Source organism: Odontesthes bonariensis, chromosome 19 (genome assembly GCF_027942865.1).
Source record: "Odontesthes bonariensis isolate fOdoBon6 chromosome 19, fOdoBon6.hap1, whole genome shotgun sequence".
Lineage (NCBI taxonomy): Eukaryota > Metazoa > Chordata > Actinopteri > Atheriniformes > Atherinopsidae > Odontesthes > Odontesthes bonariensis.
The window spans coordinates 26165538-26189859 of record NC_134524.1 but is presented as its reverse complement, the minus strand read 5'-3'; the positions used below and the strand labels follow the sequence as shown (position 1 = coordinate 26189859).

General features: G+C 44.3%; 1 protein-coding gene across 1 annotated transcript in view; it reads right to left on the bottom strand.

Annotated features, from left to right (window-relative positions):
• The window catches only part of LOC142369357 (mitogen-activated protein kinase kinase kinase 11), a 58011-nt gene that overhangs the window by 21745 nt on the left and 11944 nt on the right, over positions 1-24322 (bottom strand). Inside the window, exon 2 of the mRNA XM_075451705.1 lies at positions 3601-3781. Within this exon, the coding sequence (XP_075307820.1) occupies positions 3601-3781 (181 nt within the window). The remainder of the gene's footprint in view (positions 1-3600; positions 3782-24322) is intronic.

The window sequence follows — 24322 nt, the reverse complement described above, 5'->3', positions numbered from 1 at the left end:
GGGTAGGTTCACTTCCTGTTTTCAAAACAAAAGCACCAATTGTATCGTAATGGCTTTCCCTATGATAAAAGGCAACGGGTATTTTATTTTGTGAAAATAACCGGAACTGCGTTGCTCACTGCGGCTAGCTTTAGTAGCACCGAATTAATCGGAACAAAATTGTAAATAGCCGGTATTTTGGCAGGTTTTCAACACGTTGGGGATCTAAACGTTTCAAATGTTGCTAAAGTTTACAGAGTTTAGAGCTTAAGCGAAATCAGCTTCAGGCTGGCTGATTTCGGCTCGGGTAGGAGTGAAATGCATTGTGGGTAAACGCTCTGCATACTGTCTGATCGATGAGTATGCCGTACGCAAGTATGTAGTTTCGAACACAGCCATTTAAAAAAAAAAAAAAAAAAACACACACAAAGTAGTGTGCCTCTCGGATCTTTGTTTAGTATAAACAGCTCTCTGGTTTCTCTACAAATTAGGCTGACAAGGAGACCGAACCAAAGCCATAGATGCGACCTTTCCAGCACGAGTTAAACCTCCATCACAGCCATTTAGATACACGTGCAAATTTTCTTCCAGAAGGACAATCCTACAGCTCTTTGCCCCGAGCCAACATTTGTGTTTACACCTTACGGACGGGGCTGTGTGTTGCGCTCAGAGGTGTCACGATGAATTCAAAGTCAGCCTAAACTTCAGTTTCATACCGTACGTTGTGCAGCACACGTGGTACCTTTCACATTCACCATCACAGCATAGCATCGAAAGATCGGTGCAGAATGATATTTTGCTTGATGAAACAGAGGCTTCCAAAGCACTGTGAACTCATGCATGCTGAACACACAAACACACATACGGGACTTTTGAGCCCACACAATGGGAGCAGCCCTGAGTCCTCAGAAGACGAAGCGTGGCGCAGGACTTGGAGCTCCCACACTGTCAATTAGCCCTCGCCCAGAATCGACCGAAAGCATCCTGGAGGCTCGCTAAGAGGAGAGCGCGAGCCACAGCCCTTTTTTTTTTTTTTTTATATAGTTCTTTAATTACAACTTCCACACACTGTGACTGTGCAGAAACGCTCCCTGTCGGCCAGCCCAGAGGCGGTGTGGCTTTGGAGATGAGCGGCAGTGGACGGATGAGAAAGAATCCCAGAACAAAGATTACCCTTCATTTTCAGAGAGAAGCTGCCTGCCTGCTACTCGCTCATTTTGCAACTTTTTTTTTTTTTCCCTTGCTCAGATTGTGCAGAGGCTGTTGTAAATAAGAGCTTGCCTGCGTTTGCCGTTTCTAAGACAGAGGAGATGAAAGAAAGAGGTTGTGTGCGAGATAGTGAGATGGCACCGAGGCCCATTAAAGAAGTAAAAACTCTCTAAAAAGAAAACAGAGAAAAGCTCGAGTAACTCGCACTCTAGGAGAAATGCTTTGTGATGTTCTTAGGGGTGCTTTCAACGAGGTTTACGGGGACGGCACGCTCAGCTGGTTTCACAGAGGAAGCCTTTAAGAATGGATGAAATGGCTGAAATCCAAGGGATTAAAAAAGATAGGAGAGAAAAAGCTGAAGCCACCAAACAGCAAAGCTGTGAACGGGTTATCGTTTATATAAACTTTTTCCCATTTTCCCTGGTTATTGAAAAAGTAAACACTCCCCGCTCGCTCCGTTCCAGATTCAAATTCTTATGGTGCACTTAAAGGCCGCCGTGACTGCCCCTCTCTACAAATCACGCAGTCGTTCCAGTCATTATTACAAAACCGCAAACCATAACCAGGAGACAGAGGCATTCCCAGATAAAGGGCTGTGGTTAGTTCTGCAGCGAGGGCTCCTCCTCTGTCTACACCGGAGACAATGGGACAGTGTGCAGTACACATGTCTCACAACAAAGCACAGAGCAGCCCTTTGAAGAGACGCCATCACGTGGCCGCGGTGGCCTTGCTGCAATCCATCACTCAGCTGTGTCCGTCCGTCTCTTCGCCACTAAGACTCCCACCATCTCCCCTCTCCCCTCTATTACCCGAGTTCAGTGCAAGCTCTGCACACCTTCCGAGGCTGCTTCAGCACTTTTGGCGAAACTCTGGAACGAATATCAAATAGGACCTTAAGTCCCACGATGGGGAGGTCGAGGCGCAAAAAACAACAACAAAAAAAAAAAAAAACGTCGGCTCCCACACTGAACCCAGATGTCGATGCCCGTGTTTTTTTGGACGTCATCGCTGGCCACATCTTTCAAATACAAGCCCCAGTTTGTTCCAAACAGTGGAATCTGTGCTCGAAACCCGAGACGTTAGAAGCTTTGAAAGTCTATGATCACTGTCCGAGCGGCATAAACAGTGAGCGTCCCCCCCGAAAAGGATGACTCTGTGGCGACCGTAAATATGCATTTCTCAACGAAAACAATAACCAACCCTCGTGTGGATCATAAATTCACAAACTCTTTTTCTTTTCTTTTTATCCCTTAAAGGAGCACTTCGCCATTTAATTATTGCCCAAGGTTTGATGAAAAGACCCCGTCACTTTTTTCTGTGAAAGGGATTGGCCTCTTTTGACATGAAGCTGTATGACATCCCATACTAGCAATATCATTTATTAAATTTGACTTACCCCCTGCTGCGTCCTGTGAGCAGAGGCGCCATTGGCACTATTTTCTCTCTACCTTCGTATCACGACGGGCTGTGTAGACCGTGCAGTCCCCTGCTTCCGAGCAGTAAACACCGTAACAGGCGCGGCTGTCGTCAGGTGGCAGCACACATTGATATGAAGGTAGAGAAAATAGTGCCAAGCGATTGTGAGGTCTGACTTTTTCTGGATGACCGATTTTGTGATGCAAATGTATTACTCTTTTGAACACATATTGTTTTGAGAAGCAAAACGCTTTATTTTTGTGGCCCCAGCCAACTAGCCGGACTACTTTCGTCAACGCCAAAACGAGGCTGGAACTCGGCTCACAGGACGCAGTGGGGGCTAAGTCAAATTCAATAAATGTGACATTTTTCATCCTGGAGCCATTCTCGCCGATCATTTTGTCTCAGCTTGAAGCACCTGTGGACCGAACACATGCCCACAAAAGTGTTACATGGACTAAGAGAGGAAATATCAGCTGGAAGTCTTTTATCATTTTTGAGCAGTTGATTTTCTTAAAAGCTTGCCTGGGGTTCTGGGGTGCTTTATAAAAGTGTCAAACTGACCAGAGCCCTGCACACAAAGTGCAAATGTGCTCCCATAAGAAAAGAAGGAGATGTGCGAGATTTCCAAGTGACCTTTTCTACAACCGCTAAACCTGCTCAGTAAGTTAGTTAGACAGATCCGTCTTCCATAGAAACAAATGAATCCAACGAACAGAATCAAACATTCGAGGCGAGGATGTCGCCGTGAACAAGCGTGAATTCACCCTAAAGCTAAAAGTTGAGCCAGATCCATCGTATGATAACCCCAGCTTTGGGTGAAGACTGTAAAACAGAGGGTAGTAGCCCGAGAACACTGTTAGAGTTTGCTTTTTTTTTTTTAAATCTTACTGTAAAGCGGACCTGACTAAAATCCCCATGTCACAAGTCTCAATGAAACACAGCAGCTGAATGTGAGCGAGCTTCAGATGGACTCCCAGACACACACACACTCACCTCCAAACATCACTGCCCTTGGAGAAGGTCGAGGACTTGATGACCTCGGGGGCCATCCAGGCGTAGGTGCCGGCGGTGCTCATCTTGGTGGTCTTGTGCCACTCTCTCGCCAGGCCAAAATCGGTGATCTTCAACGTCAGACCCTCCATGCATTCGTTCTCGATGGGCTGAGCCAGAAGGACTGCAGGAGGGAGCGACAGGGAGGCAGAAAGAGGGAAAAGGAAAAAGGCAAAGGACCGGGTCAGACTCGAATGCTTCGTAAGCCGCGCGCCTGCGTTCAAACGAAATGCATCATTGCGTGAGAAATCTCTTCCTGCTCCGGCTTGTTGGACAAAGAGTCCAGCGAGACAGAGCTTAGTCTTCGTATATACATTCAACATTCTCAGTTTCTTTCTCACTTCCTCTTCCTCTTGTTTATAGGCCCTCTACGATCCTAACAGTCAGTGAAAAACACATTTCCACAATTCATATGTGACAGTTTGCTGTCTTTGACTGATCGATACCAACATCAGTGGCTGAAATCTTTGCCCACAATCACCATTAACGCTACGGTACTCGACTCTAGCAAGCATGCTTTAGATCAGTGATACTCACTATTTTTTTTTCACAAGAGCCACATTGGCAGAGCAAAGAGAAGAGACACTTTTACGACAACATACTAAAGTCCCCTTTTGATTTTAAATTCATTTAAATGATTTTATTTGTTTCTCTTTATATTATTTTATGTATTTTTAATGCTTCTTCCACTCCCTGCTGCAATGATTTTATTTTATGTGAAGCACTTTGAACTGTTTGTACATGAAATGTGCTATACAAATAAATATGCATTTCTACTAGGGCTGTGACTCGATTAAAATTTTTAATCGCGTTAACTACAGGCTTTGAAATTAATTAATCGAAATTAATCGCATTTTAATCGCATATACTTTATCCTTTAGAAAATTAACATTTTCAACAATATTTCAACAAACACAGAACATATCCCTATTTGAAATCTGAATGTAGCATGCATGAAAACACAGTATATAGAATCTTGGATGTTAAGCTGCGTTGGGCCCCCGTTAGCTCCCACGCTAGCTGCTACATGTTTAGCGTTGAGGTGATATTTGAGGCTTGATCAGCGGCGGCGCCAGCGATTTTTCGTTGGGGTTGCTATGCAGTTGCTGCATGAAGGTGAGGGGTTGCTAGTCAAAACAGCACACACACCCCCCGCGCGCGCATCAACGCAACAACGTTACTGACCCATTACTCCACCGTCTGCATGCAGCCTTGCATAGTGTAATGTAGCCTTGCATACTGTAAACTTTAAGTTATCAGCGGAGCTTACTGCTCACAAGCAGACAGATGTCGCACTGTGCGTTGTGGTGGAACAGCTGCATAGAAGGTCCAGGGGCAAGACAGTCCCAGCCCGTGTACGCAACCACACACGCACACACAGGCATACCTGTCAATCTCATTCATTCATAGCCTGTTCACTAAGGATAAAATAGCCAATACACAAAGGCTACTTTGCCCACTGTGTTCCTCAAATAAGTTTTGATCAACTTCATCTTGGAAAAAAAGAGCTGGGAGTGAATGAACTACAGTGCAGACTTTCTATTTCATCTCATCTGACGCACAACAGTTGTAGGCGAAAACTTTCAAGAGATAGTTCTACCCGGCGGGCTTCCAACAGTAGCCTCGTACAGTGCTAAATCACACAGGCACAACATTACGTTCAAACTTGTTGCTCACACCAGTCTGTCCGCTGCCACAGCGGACACATAGCCTACTCAAGCCAATCTACTCGCATCACATTATGGCAGAGGAAGCACGCTGGCAACCTAACAAAGTAAAAAGTAGGGGTGGAACGGTACAAAAAAACTCACGGTTCGGTACGTACCTCGGTACGGACCCTACGGATCGGTACATTTTCGGTACAGTGCCGAAGGAGGCGTGTAGCGAGGTTCGAGCACATGTAATAGATATCTGAATCCTGCCTCTTCTACAGTGGAATATGGGCACATAGCAGATGCAATGTAAATTCCAATTGCTTCGGTAATTTTTTTTGCTCTGCATGTATTCGTATCCAGGGGTTGTTGTAATACATTTGGGAGACGTAATTGGTCGGGTCTTTTTATGGTTCTATAGAACACACCTGACGGAGGTGTGTGGTGGTCGGTAGCTACGCCCCATGTCATGCTATCACGGCTGAAATGTTTCATCATACCACACAGACAGATCCGGCGGGTGTTTAATAAGTTAAACTTAAGGCGGTAGCATGGTTGCCGCGTCTGTCACGGCGGTGGTGGACTGTGACGTCAAAATGACGTTTCAGGCCTGGCGCTTCCCTTGAACAGACGGCGCAGCGCGTTGTCGTGCACCAGTCGATTTTTGTAACTTGGCGGCGCCGAGCACAACGAACCGGATGGACCGATGTGAGACCAGGCTCAGTGAGGAGGTGCGTTTGTACAGGCAGCTGTACGAAACTGCAGTGAAACAGCACAGGGAGCACGTAAACTCCCCAAACTGCTGCACAGAGATTGGCAGAACTTTGGGGAAAGAGGGAGAGTTCTGTAAGAATGTGTGGAAGAAGCTACGGGACAGATACGTGAAGGCAAAGAAGAGGGCAGAGACTCTGTTGATGCCGGGGGCTTCAAACCTTCACCTCTTTTAACTGAATTAAAAAATTAAAATGATCCGAAAACTGCAGCAGTATCATTAATTACAGTATTCTTGCTCTTGACAGCGGCATTGTTTTCTTCTCCACTTTCGTGCTTGTAGAGTAGCGGTAACCTTCACGTAGCAGCGCCACCTCTGTGACGGAGAAAATTGCAACTACTGGCGCGCAACGACTTGCGCCACTATATAGGGTCCTATGGCGGGCACGAACTCGTGACGTCTTCAACACCGCTCGCGCGAGCAGACGCGGCAACCATGCTAGAGCCTTTACACGTTGTCTCCAGTGGTGTAGTCTACGTTGAACGCAGGTATACGGCGTATACCCACCTCTTTTTTGGGGGGATTTCCGTATACCCACCTAAAATGCTCCGTATACCCACTTAAAATTCATTTTTCAATATTTAGAATAGCACAGCCACGTTTCATCAACTACCACTTCTCATGGAAGCCTTGTTATAATTTAACAATACAACGACAACACTTCAGAATGGCATTCATTCGGAAATTGCGGCAGTCAATCAATCTCCCAGGGATTCACTATCAGTGTTTTGACAACAACGTCCCATAGAAACTCTTCTTCTTTGTATTAGTTGAAAGCGGTGATTCTCTAACGCACAACAGCGCCCCCTATAGGAGTGGAAGATGAAAAATTAAAATGGATGTGTGTGTATATATATATATATTTTTTATGTATATTACATATATAAACGAATGTAATACACATATATATATTACAATTAATTAATTCTGACAGCCCTTGTGTATATATTAATATATAAAACAACCTGTCTCAAGATGTGATGGTGTTCTGCTGCTTTAAAACAATCACTCTGTTAGGCCTCGCTCTATGAGGGATGAGTACAAAGATTAAGTGCCACAGGGAGTCCCATTGCCACTGAGATACACAGCACACTGTCCACACAATCAAAGTGAGTTTATGCTGTCCCTCATGCATGCAAGGGGCAGGTAAGTGCAAAGCTGCGACCCCACAAACATGTTTGTCCCTTAACACGTTAAGACAGCATTATAAATGTGCTGTTACCAGAATGGTAATGACCAAGTCGTAGTGCATTATTAAAAGCCCTGTGTTATGTCATAGTATTGTAGTACTATGGTACTTAACTTTTCAATGACTATTACAGCGCGCCACTGGAGGTACGGCGTGCATTAAGGGGCTACTATTGGTCCCGAGAGGTCCCGAGTCCCGACCTCTAGTTTGGTACCACGGGCCTATGACTGGCCAACTATACAGTATACCCACCTCAAAAAGGTAGACTACACCACTGGTTGTCTCCTTTGTCTGCGGCGCGCTGCTCTCCTTTATTCCTTCATGAAACGAAGAAGTAACGCCTGCGCTTCATCCTGACTCTGTGAGCTCTTCCAGCCTCGATGTTAGACGCCTGATGTGATGTCCATGATTAATATCACCATCATGCAGACCATAAACACGGTGGCCTCCCCGCTCTCCATATTAGCTTCTTTGTGGTGTTTTTTCTTCTCTCGGGTTTTGTTTTGTTCTGTTTTGGTGTTGAATGTGGCGCTAAACGGCTAAAGCCTGATTCTTACTCGGCGCAAACGCGCAACTGTTCTGGCTCGAGAACCATTAATGACGTCATCAAAAGCGCCAGCCCCTTCACAGTTCCTTCAGCTCATAAGCGCAGTTTGCGCCGAGAATGCGTCACATTTGCAGTTCTCTCCAGACCAGCGAGCGTCACTGTTGAGGAAACAAGCTGAAAAGCATAGGAAGAAAGCATACACAATGCCACCTGTGGTGTCACGTCAGCAGAGGCTGCCACATCTGATGCGGAATGAATTTACTCTGGGTGTAGAACTGTATATGTATCTCAGAGCTAAGCGGCTGCGGCAAAAACAGAAGAGAAGGTGGAATGTTCGTCCTTTGCAACAAGACGAACTTTGTCAAACGTTGTCAAACGTTGTCCTTTGGGACAACGTTGTCCCAGTGTAACTTCATAGACGTGTCGTACAGATGTTTGTAGAGGCGCACCGTCTCGGTCACCGTGGTCTCTGCAGTGTTCATTTTTTCTTTTTCTTGGTCAGCTGTTTCCAGTTGAGCGCGCGTGAAGTCAGAAAAAAAGTTGTGTGCGCGCCCTTGCGCCGCGCGAGGATTTTCTAGCTTGCGACGGGGGGCGTGGCGGAATTTTGGGACACGTGACCGTTTGCGCCATTTGCGACCAGCTAGTATGAGCGAGGTCGCGCCGAGTAAGAATCAGCCTTACCACGTCACTGACGCGGACGGCTGCGCACGGCGCATCAGTCCCGACTCATGTGCGAATGCAGACTGAAACAGCTCCGCTGGGGAAGGACAGTTATCAGAACGAAATTCGAGTAGGACAGTTCTGATAACTGCGTTCTTATAACTACTCTGTCCGAAAGCGTATATCTCTACGGACCAATCAGAGCTTGCATGTGGCAGTGTTTAAATGGGTCCTGAAGGAAACTCTTGCAAAATAACAGTTCCGCGTTCAGAAAACTTCCGTACCGTGTGTATTCTGCGTGGAAATGCGCGTACCCAACCGTGACCCCCGTACCGTGACGGTTCGGTACGAATACATATACCATGCCGGCCCTAGTAAAAAGTGTGTCCGTTATTTTCAAAAGATGGTGCTAACTGCACTGACACTAGGCTACTTAGCAAGTAGTTCTAGATAGACTGCAAGCACCTAGAGTCGACTAACAAACCAAGTCACAAGAAGACTATTTGATAATAGTGTTTCGGCGAGCATATGAAAAACAACTGGGATTTCCTACCTTATTTGTGTTACTTGAAGAAGGACATTCTCAAAATCGCCATATTCCAGTTAGAATTGCAGTTTAGCTATGTTATGAGTGAATGGGTGCTAAAATGAGAGGAAAACTGTAACATATGACAATTCAAAAACGAATTAAACTGAGAATACAATTAAATAGGGTTTCTATTTATCTCATAAATCTGCTTTATGGAAATATTATTTTAGACCTCCAATTTCCCCGGGTAATTTAGAACAGACGTGATTGGCTGACTGTAGAATGACATCACCACAGGTACTGTAGATCTAGGAACAATGTGGATAGACGTTTCACCAGTAAATCTGGTGTTTTATACCTTTCCATATGTATATTTATCAGCTAAAGAACGAAAAACGGGGATAGGCTACCACGCAGCAACATAGCGTGATTCTTTACTTCTTAATATTGTTGTCGTTGTTGCACTGCACTTCTGTTCTTTGTGAGCAGTAAACCTGCCTCTAGCCCCAAAGTTGGGGTAGCTATGGGGTTGCTGAGCACATTCTTGGGGTTGCTATAGCAACCGCAAGCAACCCCTTAGCGCCGCCTCTGGGCTTGATACGCTGCGGTGATACGTGAATTCCTTGTTGCATAATCTGCACACAACCACGCTCTTGTCGACGCTTCCATCCGTCTGTATTTAAAAAAAATAAATAAAATAAAATTTATATATAGTGTGCGATTAAAATGCGTTTTTTTTTTTTAACGCGCTAATATGTGTGTAGTTAATTAATCGAAATTAACGCGCTAAAGTCCCAGCCCTAATTTCTACATATAAAACATCCCACAAAAAAAGAAACAACACAGCCAATACATTTTCAATTAAGACCACATTTACCTTGATACTGGGATGGGCGGAAGCTGGCATGCATGTCTGTGACTTTCTTCATGTTGTATTTGTAGTTGTAATCATAGTGAGACATTGAAGATGAGCATGGTTTTTGTGCTGGTTTTTGCCCTTTTTTAGTTAAAAACCGATCTATTGTGCCTTCATCTCGCGCTGGCTAAAGGAGCTAGCGTGCACTGCGGTCAAGTGCGACGGTGGTTTAAGCGGGCTGCGTTGCCAGGTTTGACAGAGCCCCCTTTAGGAAACACCATTAAGCCTTAATTAATACTTAATAAAAATACTTAATACTACAAAAACGCAAACTTAATAAAAATACTTAATACTATGCAGTATTCGCTATGTTATTTGAAAAAATGTATTGTTATTGTTACCATATTGTTATAAGCTACTATGCGAGTGCGAGCCACCGATTAAAGCTTGAGGAGCCGCATGTGGCTCGTGAGCTGCCCAATGAGTATCTCTGCTTCAGATTAAACATGCACATGACTGGGTGCATGAAACGGGCTCGACGTGTTAGAGACGAAACACCATTTCTTCAAAAACCTCCACGTTTGTGCCACATCGGACACTTTTTAGAGCTGTAATTTGAATTGATTTTTAAAAAATGAGAACCAAAAGCTTCACGGCTCCGGAAGCACCGACATATTCAATAAAACAATGAATTATTTAAGTAAAGAATCGTCTCTTTGCATATGTAACAGAACCTACACAGAGACAGACTGAAGACAGCCCATCACCTTTGCCAGCAGCCCACCTGCTGCCTCTCCCGGGTAAGAAACGGCGACCTGATCTATTCAGCTTGCTCCTGTTAACGAGCCAGGGGCCGAGCCACAGAGTTCTGCCACTCTCTCCTCTGAGTCTCAGTCAACCCTCATTATAAAATCAACTCGGCCCTTGTCCACATAACCGCGCGGATTTGGACGGCATCTCGAGGTCGACCCTACATTAGAGGTCTGATCGGGTCAGCGATGGCACGGTCTTGCCGACTTCTCCCGTTGCCATGTCGACAAAGGAGAGATCGGTGCATATACTGACACCGAACTGGGGGAGACAGCAGAGCATAAACTGATGTGGCATTACAATATACTCCCGCTAACCTGTTCACGTGACAAAAACATAAATAAATAAATAAAAAAATCCCCGGACTGATCTTATCAGGCACCTCAGCCTATGGGCGAATACAGGTGGGCGTAGGCGTAGCCTTCACTATGGCATGCTTGCACCTGACTTACTCTGTATGTAACACTGACTGCAACATCTGTACAAAGAGCCCATTGTCGGAGCATTTTCTGCATATTCAAAGGGCAGCTGGGGAAATTCCTGCCAGCTGTAAAACTCATGTTTTTCAAGAAGCTCCTTAATTCCATCACAGCTCATTTACCGGCCTAATATTGAATGCATGCTTCCACACGGGATGTAATAAGTTTTACGCTATGATATGCCCATTTTTCAGCCTTTTTGATGTATTCTCTCTTTTTTTCATTTAAGAAAATACGTGACAAGGACGGCAAAAGAAGTGTTGCCCTCGCAGCTGATTAAATGAGCCGAGGGCAAATATTTTCCATTCCGCGACAGTCGCTTGTGCGAGCGAACACGATCCTTAAAAAATGTGAGAAAGCGTCTTATCTGGCCGCCCTGCCGTGTGGAAAAAAACCCACCCACGCTCCTGACTCACAAGCTCCAAATCCAATAGCCCATAGTGTCCATTTGCCAAATTCCAAGAGAAAATATCATGCAACCTTGTGCTAACGTCCACTTTCCCCATCAAAGCACATCTTTTCTGGATCGGATTCTCAACCGTGTGGCTGCAGAGCAACATGGATACTCAAATCCCACAGGGCTGTTATCGCACATCTGTTTAACAGGTATCCCTGCAGAGTCTTTTCACCTCTAATGGCACTGAGGAGCAGTCTTTGTTTGCTTAGTTTTTTTTCAAATCGTGCTCTGCATTTTCTGTGTCTCATGCCTTTGAGGCCACATGAGGCCACACAAGTAGGTGAGGCAACACACAAACTTGGCAACAGACTGAGACGGCTTCACTGCAGGCACATGCGCTCACACATACTAGATGAAGAAGTAAACACAAGACCAACCAAAGCACTGCTTACTGGGTCTTTACGAACCCTAGGGCCGGCATGGTATAGGTATTCGTACCGAACCGTCACGGTACGGGGGTCACGGTTCGGTACACGCATTTCCACGCAGAATACACACGGTACGGAAGTTTTCTAAACGCGGAACTGTTATTTTGCAAGAGTTTCCTTCAGGACCCATTTAAACACTGCCACATGCAAGCTCTGATTGGTCCGTAGAGATATACGCTTTCGGACAGAGTAGTTATAAGAACGCAGTTATCAGAACTGTCCTACTCGAATTTCGTTCTGATAACTGTCCTTCCCCAGCGGAGCTGTTTCAGTCTGCATTCGCACGAGTCTGGACTGATGCGCCGCGCGCAGCCGTCCGCATCAGTGACGTGTTAGCCGTTAGCCGTTTAGCGCCACATTCACCAACTAAACAAAACAAAACAAAACCCGAGAGAAGAAAAAACACCACAAAGAAGCTAATATGGAGAGCGGGGAGGCCACCGTGTTCATGGTCTGCATGATGGTGATATTAATCATGGACAATCACATCAGGCGTCTAATATCGAGGCTGGAAGAGCACACAGAGAGTCAGGATCAAGCGCAGGCGATACTTCTTCGTTTCATGAAGGAAGGAAGGAAGGAAGGAAGGAGAGCAGCGCGCCGCAGACAAAGGAGACAACGTGTAAGTTTAACTTATTAAACATGCGCCGGTTCTGTCTGTGTGGTATGATGAAACATTTCAGCCGTGATAGCATGACATGGGGGGTAGCTACCGACCACCAAACACCTCCGTCAGGTGTGTTCTATAGAACCATGAAAAGACCCGACCAATTACGTCTCCCAAATGTATTACAACAACCCCTGGATACGAATACATGCAGAGCAAAAAAAATTACCGAAGCAATTGGAATTTACATTGCATCTGCTATGCGCCCATATTCCACTGTAGAAGAGGCAGGATTCAGATATCTATTACATGTGCTCGAACCTCGCTACACGCCTCCTTCGGCACTGTACCGAAAATGTACCGAACCGTAGGGTCCGTACCGAACCGTGGGTTTTTTGTACCGTTCCACCCCTAAGGAACCCCCCCCCCCCCAAACTCCCCTAAAAGTGGTTGCTTTCGCTTTCGAGCTATTCTCTGCTTCTGCTCGCATGATATGAGAAAATTGAGAAGCAGCTGACTTGTCAAAGACGCCAAACAACAGAAAATAGGATCGGAAGAAAGGCGGAAGTACGTTTGCGTGATTGCACTGTGGTAAATCAGGCTGTGTTGTGCAAGCTTGCAGCAGTGGAAGGCTTGGTGAGCGAGAAAACAGAATATAATGACGAGGATGTCGGCTGCAGCAGAGTGACTCTGAGTCACATGTCTCAGAAAGAGCGGCGGCCGTGTCTCTCTTCCGCTTTGCTGACAGACTGGGCATCGCTCAGGGCAAAGGGTGGCTGTCAAACTCCGGGAGGGGAAGCTGCAAAGAGCCCAACTTATTATAGGGAAGTAAGACTCCTGCTATTTGCAGTCACTTTCCGACTTTCTGGGCCCAGCGCGTTTTTTCCTCCCCCTTCTTCCCGACTTCACTGAAAATTGGATTTTCTCCAGTTTCTCTCTTCTCTGAGCGCATTACAAAAAGAAAAAGGAGTTTAATCTTTTTTCTTTGCATATATGCAATTCTTTTTCTCCCCCCCTCTCACTCTCTTTGTCTTTGTCTCCCTTGTTCAGACATCCTGTGCTGTGCCTCGCAGCCCAGGGGCAGCGAGTTTGACGTCACAAAGGAATGCATCACAAGAGGTTGTGTTGTCTGCCGCGTTTGTGAGAACATTGAGGGGGATAGGAGACTCGGCTCTTTCATAATGCATTGGTGGGAGAAATTATGCAGCCAGCTCCGCCAAAACCAAACACACTCGATGATAGAAGGTGAAAAAAAAAAAAAAAAAAAAAAGAACATTAACGGAGGCTTTTAATTCACATCTCCCTTTAAAAAGTTGCATTTCTGGCGCTTCCATCACAAACTGTCACACTGACTTTTGCCTCAAAAAAAGGGACGTAAACAATAAAATGGCAAAAGTTGCCCATGGCAAAGAGAAAACCAACAAAAACAAGTTCTACAGTGAGGTGGGGGGAGAGAAAAAAAGTGCCTGCTCATTTAACCTTTCTGCGGAAAATCAATTCATGTCCGCTCTACGCCTGAGTCATTGTTTCTGTCAATTCCACAGGCCCCTCAGGGGAGGGGTAGGGAGTGGTGATGGCAGAAGAGGGGAGGTGTGTGATGGTATTTACTGCAATAGACCCTGATCCCTTGCTCTGCTTCTTTTGTCCTCCTGCCGGCCAGAGTCTGGTAAAAACAAGCCGCGGTCAGTCACCCCTACTTCCACCAGGACGCTCGCTCGCTGCGCTGCGACCCCGCTTCCAGGAAGTGACGCGGGTATCGGCCAATTAGCCTCCGGTGACGAGATCCTGCCTTTAAAAAAAAAAAAAAAAAAAAAAGAAGCAGCACAATCCCAGCATTTGCTGCTGCTCAGTGTGCACAACAAAAGCGGAGCTATTTCAGGAAACAGGGGTTAAGAGGGGTCACATGGGCCCAGACACCAACAAAGACGGACCAGAGGGAAGTGTGGGTGCTGCGCTGGAGCGAGCAGAGGGACGTGTTGGATGTTCGTTCTCATCATATGATTGAGTGAGACTGGGCACAGCTAAAAGTGGAAGCCTGGGCCAGGAAAGCTGAGTTTCAGAGATTTGGAACGCACACACGTACACAAAGCACTCATTCAAACCGAGCAAACAAAATAAAGCCACTAAACAAGAACACAATTACATTCTATGGCCATTTCTTGGCAGTTGCACACAAGCGGCCAAGTATGAGAAATCTGTGCAAACACACAGAGAGAAGAGGATGCAGCTGAAGGGGACGCACGAAGGCACACCACTCAACTGCTTTCCACACACGAACAAGAAGTGTAGACCGAATCCGGGGAGGGGGGGGGGGGGGCATGGCTGAGTTATGACAGCTGGACCATCACAAGACCAATCAGACACTTGACTATATACGCAAGAGTCGGGGAACTTAGTTCATAGTAGTTTTCGGTTATAACGCCTTGCTTCGTGTTAATCGGTGTCACATTGTGCATTTTAGACATGCACGAGCCAGTTTGTGCTTCCAAAGTAGCCCCTGGCTAAAGGAGGACTTCCAAGTGTCCCTCCAAGTCAGAACGCCCGCTGCAGTTGGCGGATGCTGCGCTTCTGATTTCTAACATTGAAATATAGGCACCGGCGCTACAAAAACAACACCAAAGAGCTCGCGGGAAGCTTTTATAGGACAGTTATGGGAGAGGAGTGGAGCGCGGGAGGTTTATTAGAGAACGAGACCAACGCTGCTGGCCTTAATAAGACACTGGAGCAAAACAGATGTCATCTTTGGAAAACAACTCATCTGCAATGATGCTACACATTCGGGCTCAGTTGGTCCTGGAAACGGTTTCATTTCAAAGGCTGAGGAAGGAAAACGCATCATCAACCCATCCAGTTTTCATCCGTGCAGATTGCTGTGCACGTTCAACTTTAATTGTCATTTTCATTTCACACCAAAACAAAACACAAATAAGATATATTAGCTCAGCTCTAAGACGTTTCCTGAAGAGAGGAACGTGATGCACGTGCTGCCTGGCATTAAACCAACAGGTATCAGACCAGGGCAGCTTTTCACATCCGAATCCAACACCTCCTAACTGCTTAATAATCATTAAATAGCACATTTGTAGGTGCTACATTATGAGTAAAAGGTAAACAAAAAATTGGAGAATTCATTGAGTGATCAGTATCAGCAGATTCTACTCCCAGAAATAAGTGACTGATCCAAAAATGAAATCGTTTATCAAAATCAAGTCAAGAAGAAACGCCATTCATGTCATTTACTGTTAAATTATAAAGCAAACCAAAGTATTATTTGGTCATTCGACAACGCAGACGTTCTACAGGAATATGTGCACTGTTATCGATGTGGAAATAGACAGAATATCACTCTGTCTGTCCTGTGATGTTAATGGGTTTGAGTGCAGAGGCATGCTGGGAACAAAGTCAGACCGAGTGCGCATGAATCCATCACAGATTTATTGCAAAGGCCAGCAGGCAGGTGTATAAAAGGTTCTGACAGTTTTATAACACGCACATAAATAATAAATATACACCGCTCCGTGCATATAAAAACGTCCACTTATGGGATGGATGTAGCCTACCTGTGCTCTCACTCACACACGGGTCCACAACACCCGCATGCAGACCGAGCACAGAAACAACCACACAAAAGCATTTTCAGCCGTCTCAGCACACACACACACACCGCATTCTTCTTCCACTTCCTGAGTGGAGGCAGAGTGCATCCACAGTTCAGCCCTTGTTCAGCCTTCCCCCTCGTACCACCGGCATCCCACTGACAGGCGACTGCCGCGTTAGTCAGCTGCCTACAGGACGGCATGTGGCAACATGCTGCGCCCAAATCAGTTACTGGCCCACATTTAATCGAGGCTGCTGCTGACATCCTCAAAACTGAGGTGCAAAAGCATCAAAGTCCGAATAGGTGCACTTAAAACTGGACCTTAATAACTCCAAGGTACAGAGGGAATAAAGATACTCGTTCCCATAGCTGTACAGATAGATACAGGATAGGTCTTCGAAACACAGAAAGGATATCAGAATTTAAAAGAATGGCTTGAAAGGAAATTAGATGGTATTGATCGAAGAATATGCCACGATGTGGGAGTTTAATCTGCACCTTCTCTTATCCCCCCCCTCCACTTCTCATATTTAGAAAAGATAAAGACAGAGACAGAAATCTACCACTTCCTAAGAGGAAAACAGCAAGCATCATAACTAGATCAGTCTTGCCCAGACAGAACATCTTCCTGACTGAGAGGCGAAACCGACAATGTCGCCACAAAAACACCGTGACACGTCTCCATGGCAACTGGCCTCTGTTTGGGATTGTTTGCTGTTCGGGAAAACAAGAGTGTATCAGTTGCAGACGTGACTGCTGTCGACGGCCGCCAAGATATGAGTTTGGTGCTGGGGCTGACTGGAGCGAGCAGCAGTTAGCTTATTGACAATCCCTGAGTCAGGGATTTTCACATGGGGCCTTCCTGCCACTGCTTTCATGTGAGCTAAGCAGGCTGATAAAGTACAACCACAAATCCTGGACAAATATGAACTACTTGCGTCCCACAAATTCTTCACATCTTTGTACAACAGCCTTGGGTCTGTTTGAAGTTGATACTTTAACAGCTGAGAAAAAGAAATGCAACCTAATGTGCTAAAAACTCTTGGGGGTGGGGGGGACTGGCACTTTAAATTACGGGAGAAATAGTTTTGGGAACTTACTTACACTAGTATTGATATATAGAGACTGTGAATAACGGACCACCGCAATTCCAATACAGTTGCAATGCTGTGTGGAAAAAAGTGAATAAAAGCAAGTTACACATCGATTCGCAAATCTCAAACCAATCATCTATTCGCTATAGAACTTAGACAACATATCCGATGTTAAAAGTGAGACAAAGTACTAATCAGTGAAGAATATCAGCTAATCGTTCATTTAAATGGTGGCATCACCTCTTCAAAAAGTTGGGACGGGGGCAACAAGAAGCTAGACAAGTAAGAGGGAGTAAAAAAATAAATAAGTAGCTGGAGGAACTTGTTACAACTAATTAAGTTAACTGGCAACAGGTCAGCAATACTACTGCGTTTAAAAAGAGCACCTCAGAGAGGCAGAGTCTCTAAAAAAGTAAAGACGGGCAGAAGGTTCAGCAATCTAGTGAAGACTGCATGTAAAAAATAAAAATAAAAAAGCAGCACACTAAGGTTCCTCGATGTAAAATTGCGAAGACTTTGACTATCCATCACCTACAGTGCTTATAATGTCATCAAAAGATTCAGAGAATCTTGAGACATCTCAGTGCGTTAGGGTCACGGCTGGAAATCAATATTCAGCGTCTGTGATCTTTGGGCTGCTACACGGGTGTAAAGACGGTAAAGACAGCATTTTTGGTATATCCACAGGCATTCACTGTGCTATCAATACGTGTCATCTCTCAAACACTTTTTGAAGTCGTGTAGTGCCATAGAAGCACACTCCCACGCCCGTTTCATCTTATCTGAGCAAAGGATTTGAATATCCAAATATTCACTTCATTTGTTCTTATGCAAAGGTCCAATGTGTCAAATTTTGTGCCAAAGAGCAAGAGTTGCGTTATAAAATGTCCTTTGACTGTTTGATCCGTCACGGACGCTCCCCATCTGTTTTTCAGAACTAGATTGTGCAGAAGATTGTAGATTGTTCCACACCTCCTGATTTCTACTGCAACTGTATCCCAACCGACTTTTATTTGACGGTTTCCATTTCTTTTAGCCTGGCCATTCCATTACGTTCTTTTAGTTTGGAGAAATAAGGAGTTCACATAACAACAAAAAAAAAAAGACGAAGCCCAAATACTTATAACTGAGAAAGTTCTGAATTTTTCAGGTCAAGTTAGAGCCATCTATACGTATCTAAGCTAGTAAGAAATCGCAAATGTATTTACAGTGGTGCCACGTCTATCGCAGGGGTTGGGTTCCGGAACCAGAAATAGGCGAAAAATCCGTGAAGTAGTGACCTTATATTTATTGTATGCTACACATTTTATTTTTATTTAATTTAAAAAAATAATAAATATTAAATATTTAAAAATACCTATATACCGCAAAATCCTGTGATATATCGAAAAATCTGCTGTACAAAATTAGAAATACAATTTAAAATCAGGGAGATACAGGGAAACCGCGAAAAGTGAACGAAGGACGACTGTACACATTTTTTTTCTTTCATTTCTCTGTCAGTGATCGTAGATGTATTCACTTATGTCGCATAACTTTCTACTTTGATGCTTCTATTTTCAGTGCAGCCTTTAAGGTTTGGTACTGCATTCGGAAGAATTCATCGCAGGGAAAGGACAGTACTGCCAAAGTCAAATCAAATGAACGGATTTATGTTTATAAGAGAAAAGCCGCAAATACCTGCTAACACCTAAATTTATGGGTGTCGTTGCTCCCCTAGGAACCAGTATACAGCTTCAGATCCTCATGACAGGGCCCTGACTCAAGACTAAAGAATAAAGTGACTAAAGACTAAAGAATAGGGAGCCTTAAGCTCCCTACCTGAGGATCTAACAGATCCGAATGGTGATCGCCAAATCTAACTCATGAAAAACGCTTATTAAATCAAGGATGACGTTTTTTCATTTAAGTCGTCCCATCACACCCAACTCATAAATCTGTCGTTATTGTCACTACAAAGCAAGACTCGCACTGCTAGTGGCACAACCGGATGGCTGTGAGCTTGACTGGCTGTGGCCAATTACCAGGGGATGAGGGTTCAGAGAAATCCACTCGTTATTACTGTTTGAAGACCTGCATCGTGACCTGCAAAACGTGTTTTAAGCGTGGGAGTCTAAACTTAATTATTATTTTTTTTTTTTAAAAACAGCATCACCCCACTGACCATACCGAATTTCACTGAGGTAGTGAATGGAAAGTGGGGAAAAAATTCAGGCTAGACACGCGCATGTAGCTCTTTCACCGGTATCAGCAATGACAAAAGTAAAGCTATTACACAGAGACTAGTGGAATTCCTGGGACTGGATGACAAGTCATGTTCTGCAGTCAAGAATAGAGGTTTTATATCCATCTATATCTCTAGAAATATGTATATCTCTTAACTAGATCTCTATCTATAGAGAGAGATATCTATATCTCTTTATATATATATATGTATGTACTGTTTTTTAGACATTGCATTACCAAAAGAGTTTTAATCTTGTTGTTTCATCAAACTGCTGAAAGCTAGTCCCAAAGTAACAATGAGTTTTACACCAGACCAGAGGAGATTTACCGCAATTCCTTTAAAGCTGGATTTTAGTCATACAATTACCTCTGTCCAGGAAACTGGAAGACTTTATTTTCAGATTTCCAGTAACGGTGACAAAAGGCCCTTTCAGTAATCTATAAAATGTCACTGTTTATCACTAGAACGCATGCTTGAATTTTCAATCAAGAGACAAATTAAAAAATGATTTTGTGAGCCATCAATCAAAGTTCTGAGAAATAGTTCTGAGGACATTAAAAGGGAACTCTGAAATTAAAGCTTTCACTTGGCACTTCTTGTTAAGTGAATTAGGTGCCTTTAAAAAGGAACAGAAAGCATCGAAAACACCAAGTAAAAAGGGGACTTGAAAAGGTCCTGATGTACAAAGAGGAAAAGCTTGTAAAGGTTCAATGCACTGCTCAAGGACATCAGAGAGCGCGCTTGGTGCTCAACAAACACAGAATGCCGTGATTGAGGCTGTAAACCTTACAAAAGTCAGCGCTCTGCCTCTTCACTCTGCACCTCACTTAATTGTCTTCTCTCCTCCATCTATCGCCGCATATTTCTCTATACGCCATCATTCCTGTCCAGTTTCTGGTCAGCTTGAACTGACACAGTTTCACATGGATATCAAATTGATCTTGGCTAAAAACTCCTGCAGGGTTTTTCAGATCTTTTTTTTTTTCCTAAATCAGAAATTATTTTGAGACAAAACTACGCTAGAGAAAACCCAAAATTTTGTTCGGTTCATGGCCAAAAATATCCGCACTGGGTTTTTTTTGTCCACAGTGGGTTGGAGATAAGCCTGATTTTTCTCTACCTTTCTCCCTCTCGCCCCTCCCTACCCTGCACCCGTAGGCGAGGGCAGAATTCAGGCGGGGCGGGGGCTTTCCCCAGGAAGAACGGGAGCTTTGTCCCCCGAGGGACAAGGCTATAGGCTGACAGACAGGCTCGCAACCTCTGACCAGGCAGAGAGTGAGCGAGAGGGAGGGAGGGGAGAGCGATGGGGCATAATCATAGAGCACAACTTGTCGACTCACGGTGAAACTGGCCTTCGGTCTGCTGGAGTTTCGTCTTAGCTCGTGCACGCACAGCAAGCTTTTCCCTGAGTGCCGGAGTTGAGCGGCTTTGGGGGGGTTAACACGCGGGGCCACAACTGACTTGTAACACTGACCAGAAGACTCCACACACACTGTCAGGAGGCATGTGTTTTGTTTTTCTTTGAAGGGTATTGTACAAAGTTATGATTCTAATTTAAATGGACTCCTAATCTTCCCTGAACAGGCCACACCCCCTACATGCACTGTGCATGCCTCCATCACGTGTGCAGTAGATTTCGTAGAATTCTAAACTACTAAACCCACAGCACAGGCTACTGAAGCCACATATTTGCACAAAGACTATATAAAGTCAACTAAGTTTTAATGATATTATGAGGTAGATATAATTGGATTTATATGGTGTTAAAAGTTTATCCAGCAACTATAAAAATCCAAATGTATTCATAGAACAGCTAGCTAACTGCTAAATGCTAAATGTAAGCTTGCTAGCACAATTTCATTGAAGAGGCTCTCTTATGAAGGTGCTAGCTACCTGAAATCTGATTCCGTTTCTTCTGTCTCCTGCTGGACAGTTTTCTGTAATCATACAAAACTTTATATATCAGTTGTAAAAAAAAAATTCTTTTAAGACCATTGAATTTCTTCTGCCAATTATCAATAAATCTGTGAATCCCATTTCGTTCACGTTTTCAAAAATGTTCCTAACATCTTATTTGACAGAAAAAAGAAAAAATAAAGCCACGCACACTATCTGATGTTATCTGATGACATTACAATGTGAAATATTTCCAAAACTCCCAAACTAAAATTCACGAGGAAAGTTTAAGGGAATTGACTGGAAACCAGCTTTAGAACGGTACGGGTCAAGTACTCGGGCTCCGAGGAAGGTTCGGTTTTTTTTTTTTATATATCCTCAACAAGATCAAGTTCTCCAACATTGGAGGTTTGAAAATAAAGTTAAAAAAATAAACCAGTGTGTAAAAAAAAAAAAAAAAAGAACGATGAAAAGAAGATGTCCTCCGTAACACGGTCCTAAATACACGTCGAAATCCACCGTGGATTCCTCATGAGATGCCAGCAGAAGATTTTATCATATGCCACTTCCCACAAGATAAACTTAGCTGCAAATCTGTTAGTAGAAAATAGCAGCGGCTGTGTTGGGCAAAGAATATCACAGAAACAGAAGTCTTCTGCAGGAAGAACGAGTGAAAGAACACTGATCTGAACAGTGTTGAAGAAAAAGCAGAACGAAAGAAAAAGCGACAACTTTTAACTTTACTGCTTAGGAAATCAGGTAAAAACCGCTTTTCCACTTTCCCCCCCATCAAGGGAGATCTTGTAATTTTCCAAGCTCTCAAGCGATTAGCCTTTAGAAAACAGTATGCATCATTATGGGGGCTCGCGTTCAATGCAGCTCCATTTATTGTCACTTTTCAAAGCTATGCTTCATTACGGGGGAACACTTCCATGCCTCGTCTATCAGAAGCTCCATTTATCAAGCATTTTCCGGCACATAGGCTGTAAGCTAATCATCATGGAAGCAACAGTCCGAAACACGCGCCTTCCTAAACGCACACGCACACAAGGGAGCATTCTGTTCCTGGGCACCCACATTAACAGTGTCAGAGGAGAGGTTATAAATGATTCCCTGTGCAAAGCATCCTGTACCAGGTGAAAGGCTGTGTGCTCCAGGAGACGGTAACTTATTAACAAGCCTCCAGAGCTACTGTGTTGAAATTTAACCTTCATTAGTGCCATTTCCTTAGAAACTCACACAAGGGGGTCATTGCTGTGCTGACCCCCAGAAGCTTCTGGGGTCAAGGTAACGGTAAGAGCCAGAGCCGATGGCTCAAACGTAGCCAGGACACAAAGCGAAACATGCTCGGTCGTATTCTGCTGTGTGTGTGTGTGTGCGGCAGTGTGCGTGCGGCAGTGTGCGTTCGCAGTAAGTTTTGAGCAATTCTTCCTCGCATTCCCACCACATGACTAATCAGCTCATTACGGAAATCTTCAAAGCCTTCTGCAAAGTCAGGATCTACGGCCAAAGAACAAAACAGCTGCTAGATAAGGTCTGTATATTATTCTAAATCTGCCCACACAGGGAAAGGCATGCTCCCCATCAGTCCAGTTTTCATGGAAAAATTCAAAACTTTAGATTTTTGCTGAAAACGATGGGGTCGTGTTGTAGGCAGCCGTCACAAAAAAAAAATACTTGTCAGCATGGTTTAACACGCTGTCAAAATGATGACACACAAAGGGGCACGCAGGTTTTTTTGGGTTTTTTTTTTGTTCATGTGAATGCAGGACAGAAGCCGAGCTGGGAACGGGGTTTTAGATCGGAGGAGGGGGACAAAAACAACAGCCGTCAGTCTGAGTGAGCTCTGGAAACCACTCTACTTCCTGTGTGTTCTGACCTTCCAGTGTCTGTTTTTATTTTTTCCCCTCTTCCTTCCCTGCAGTTCTGCTTTTCAGCCCCCTCACTCATCCTGCCTGGACCACGTATGCACACACACAGACATAGCAGCCTTCGGGGCTAAGAGCTCAGCTTGCTTCACCTGTACTCAAAACTATTTTCAATAAAATCAAAATGCCAAGATCGAAATAACCGACCAACTCAAAATTGCAAATAGCGGGGAGTGGGGGGGGGGGGGGGGGGGGGGGTCATCAACATTAATGTTTTATTTTTCCTTTGATCCAGACGGGAGGATCGATATCAAGGAAAGCATGGACGTGGGATATAACCAGCTCGGCGCTCAGAAATTGGGCACAGAGGGACTGAGTGTTTTGGAGTTCGAAGAGCCGTCCCTCTGCCAATCAGAAGCTCGGTGGAAATTCGTTCAAATGGTTAAGAAACGTCATTCTTAACCAGAGAAAAATGTTTTAAATGTAAATGTATTTTATTTATACAGCCCTTTACAGACAATCGTTACGATGTACCAAAGTGCTTCACAGCAGGTAATAAATAAAGAGAAGAATAAGTAGAAACAATAAAAGAACAGTGAAAGCAATAGAATACAACAAAATAAAATAAAATAAGATAAGTGTCATCATACTACTGGGTATTAAAAGAAATCCTAAATAAGTAGGTTTTTAGCCTAGATTTGAAGAGCCAAGAGATTTATGGGACAGCAAATTGAAAAGTAGTCTCAATGAGCATCTTTCAGTCACAGTTTCTAACTGTAACTGTTTTTCAACAGCTCCATGAGACACAATTTACACATAAAAACACGCACACACATTAAAAAAAAAAAAAGTTCCCATCTGTATTCATGCATTAAATATCCACATCTAACCTGCTCTGTGGTCCAATATGAGCCCGTAGATGTGGAGTCAGCCTGGCAGGTCTTTTCATAAACACGGAATAAAAACGGTAGCAGAGCGAAGCTGCCAAGACTAAAT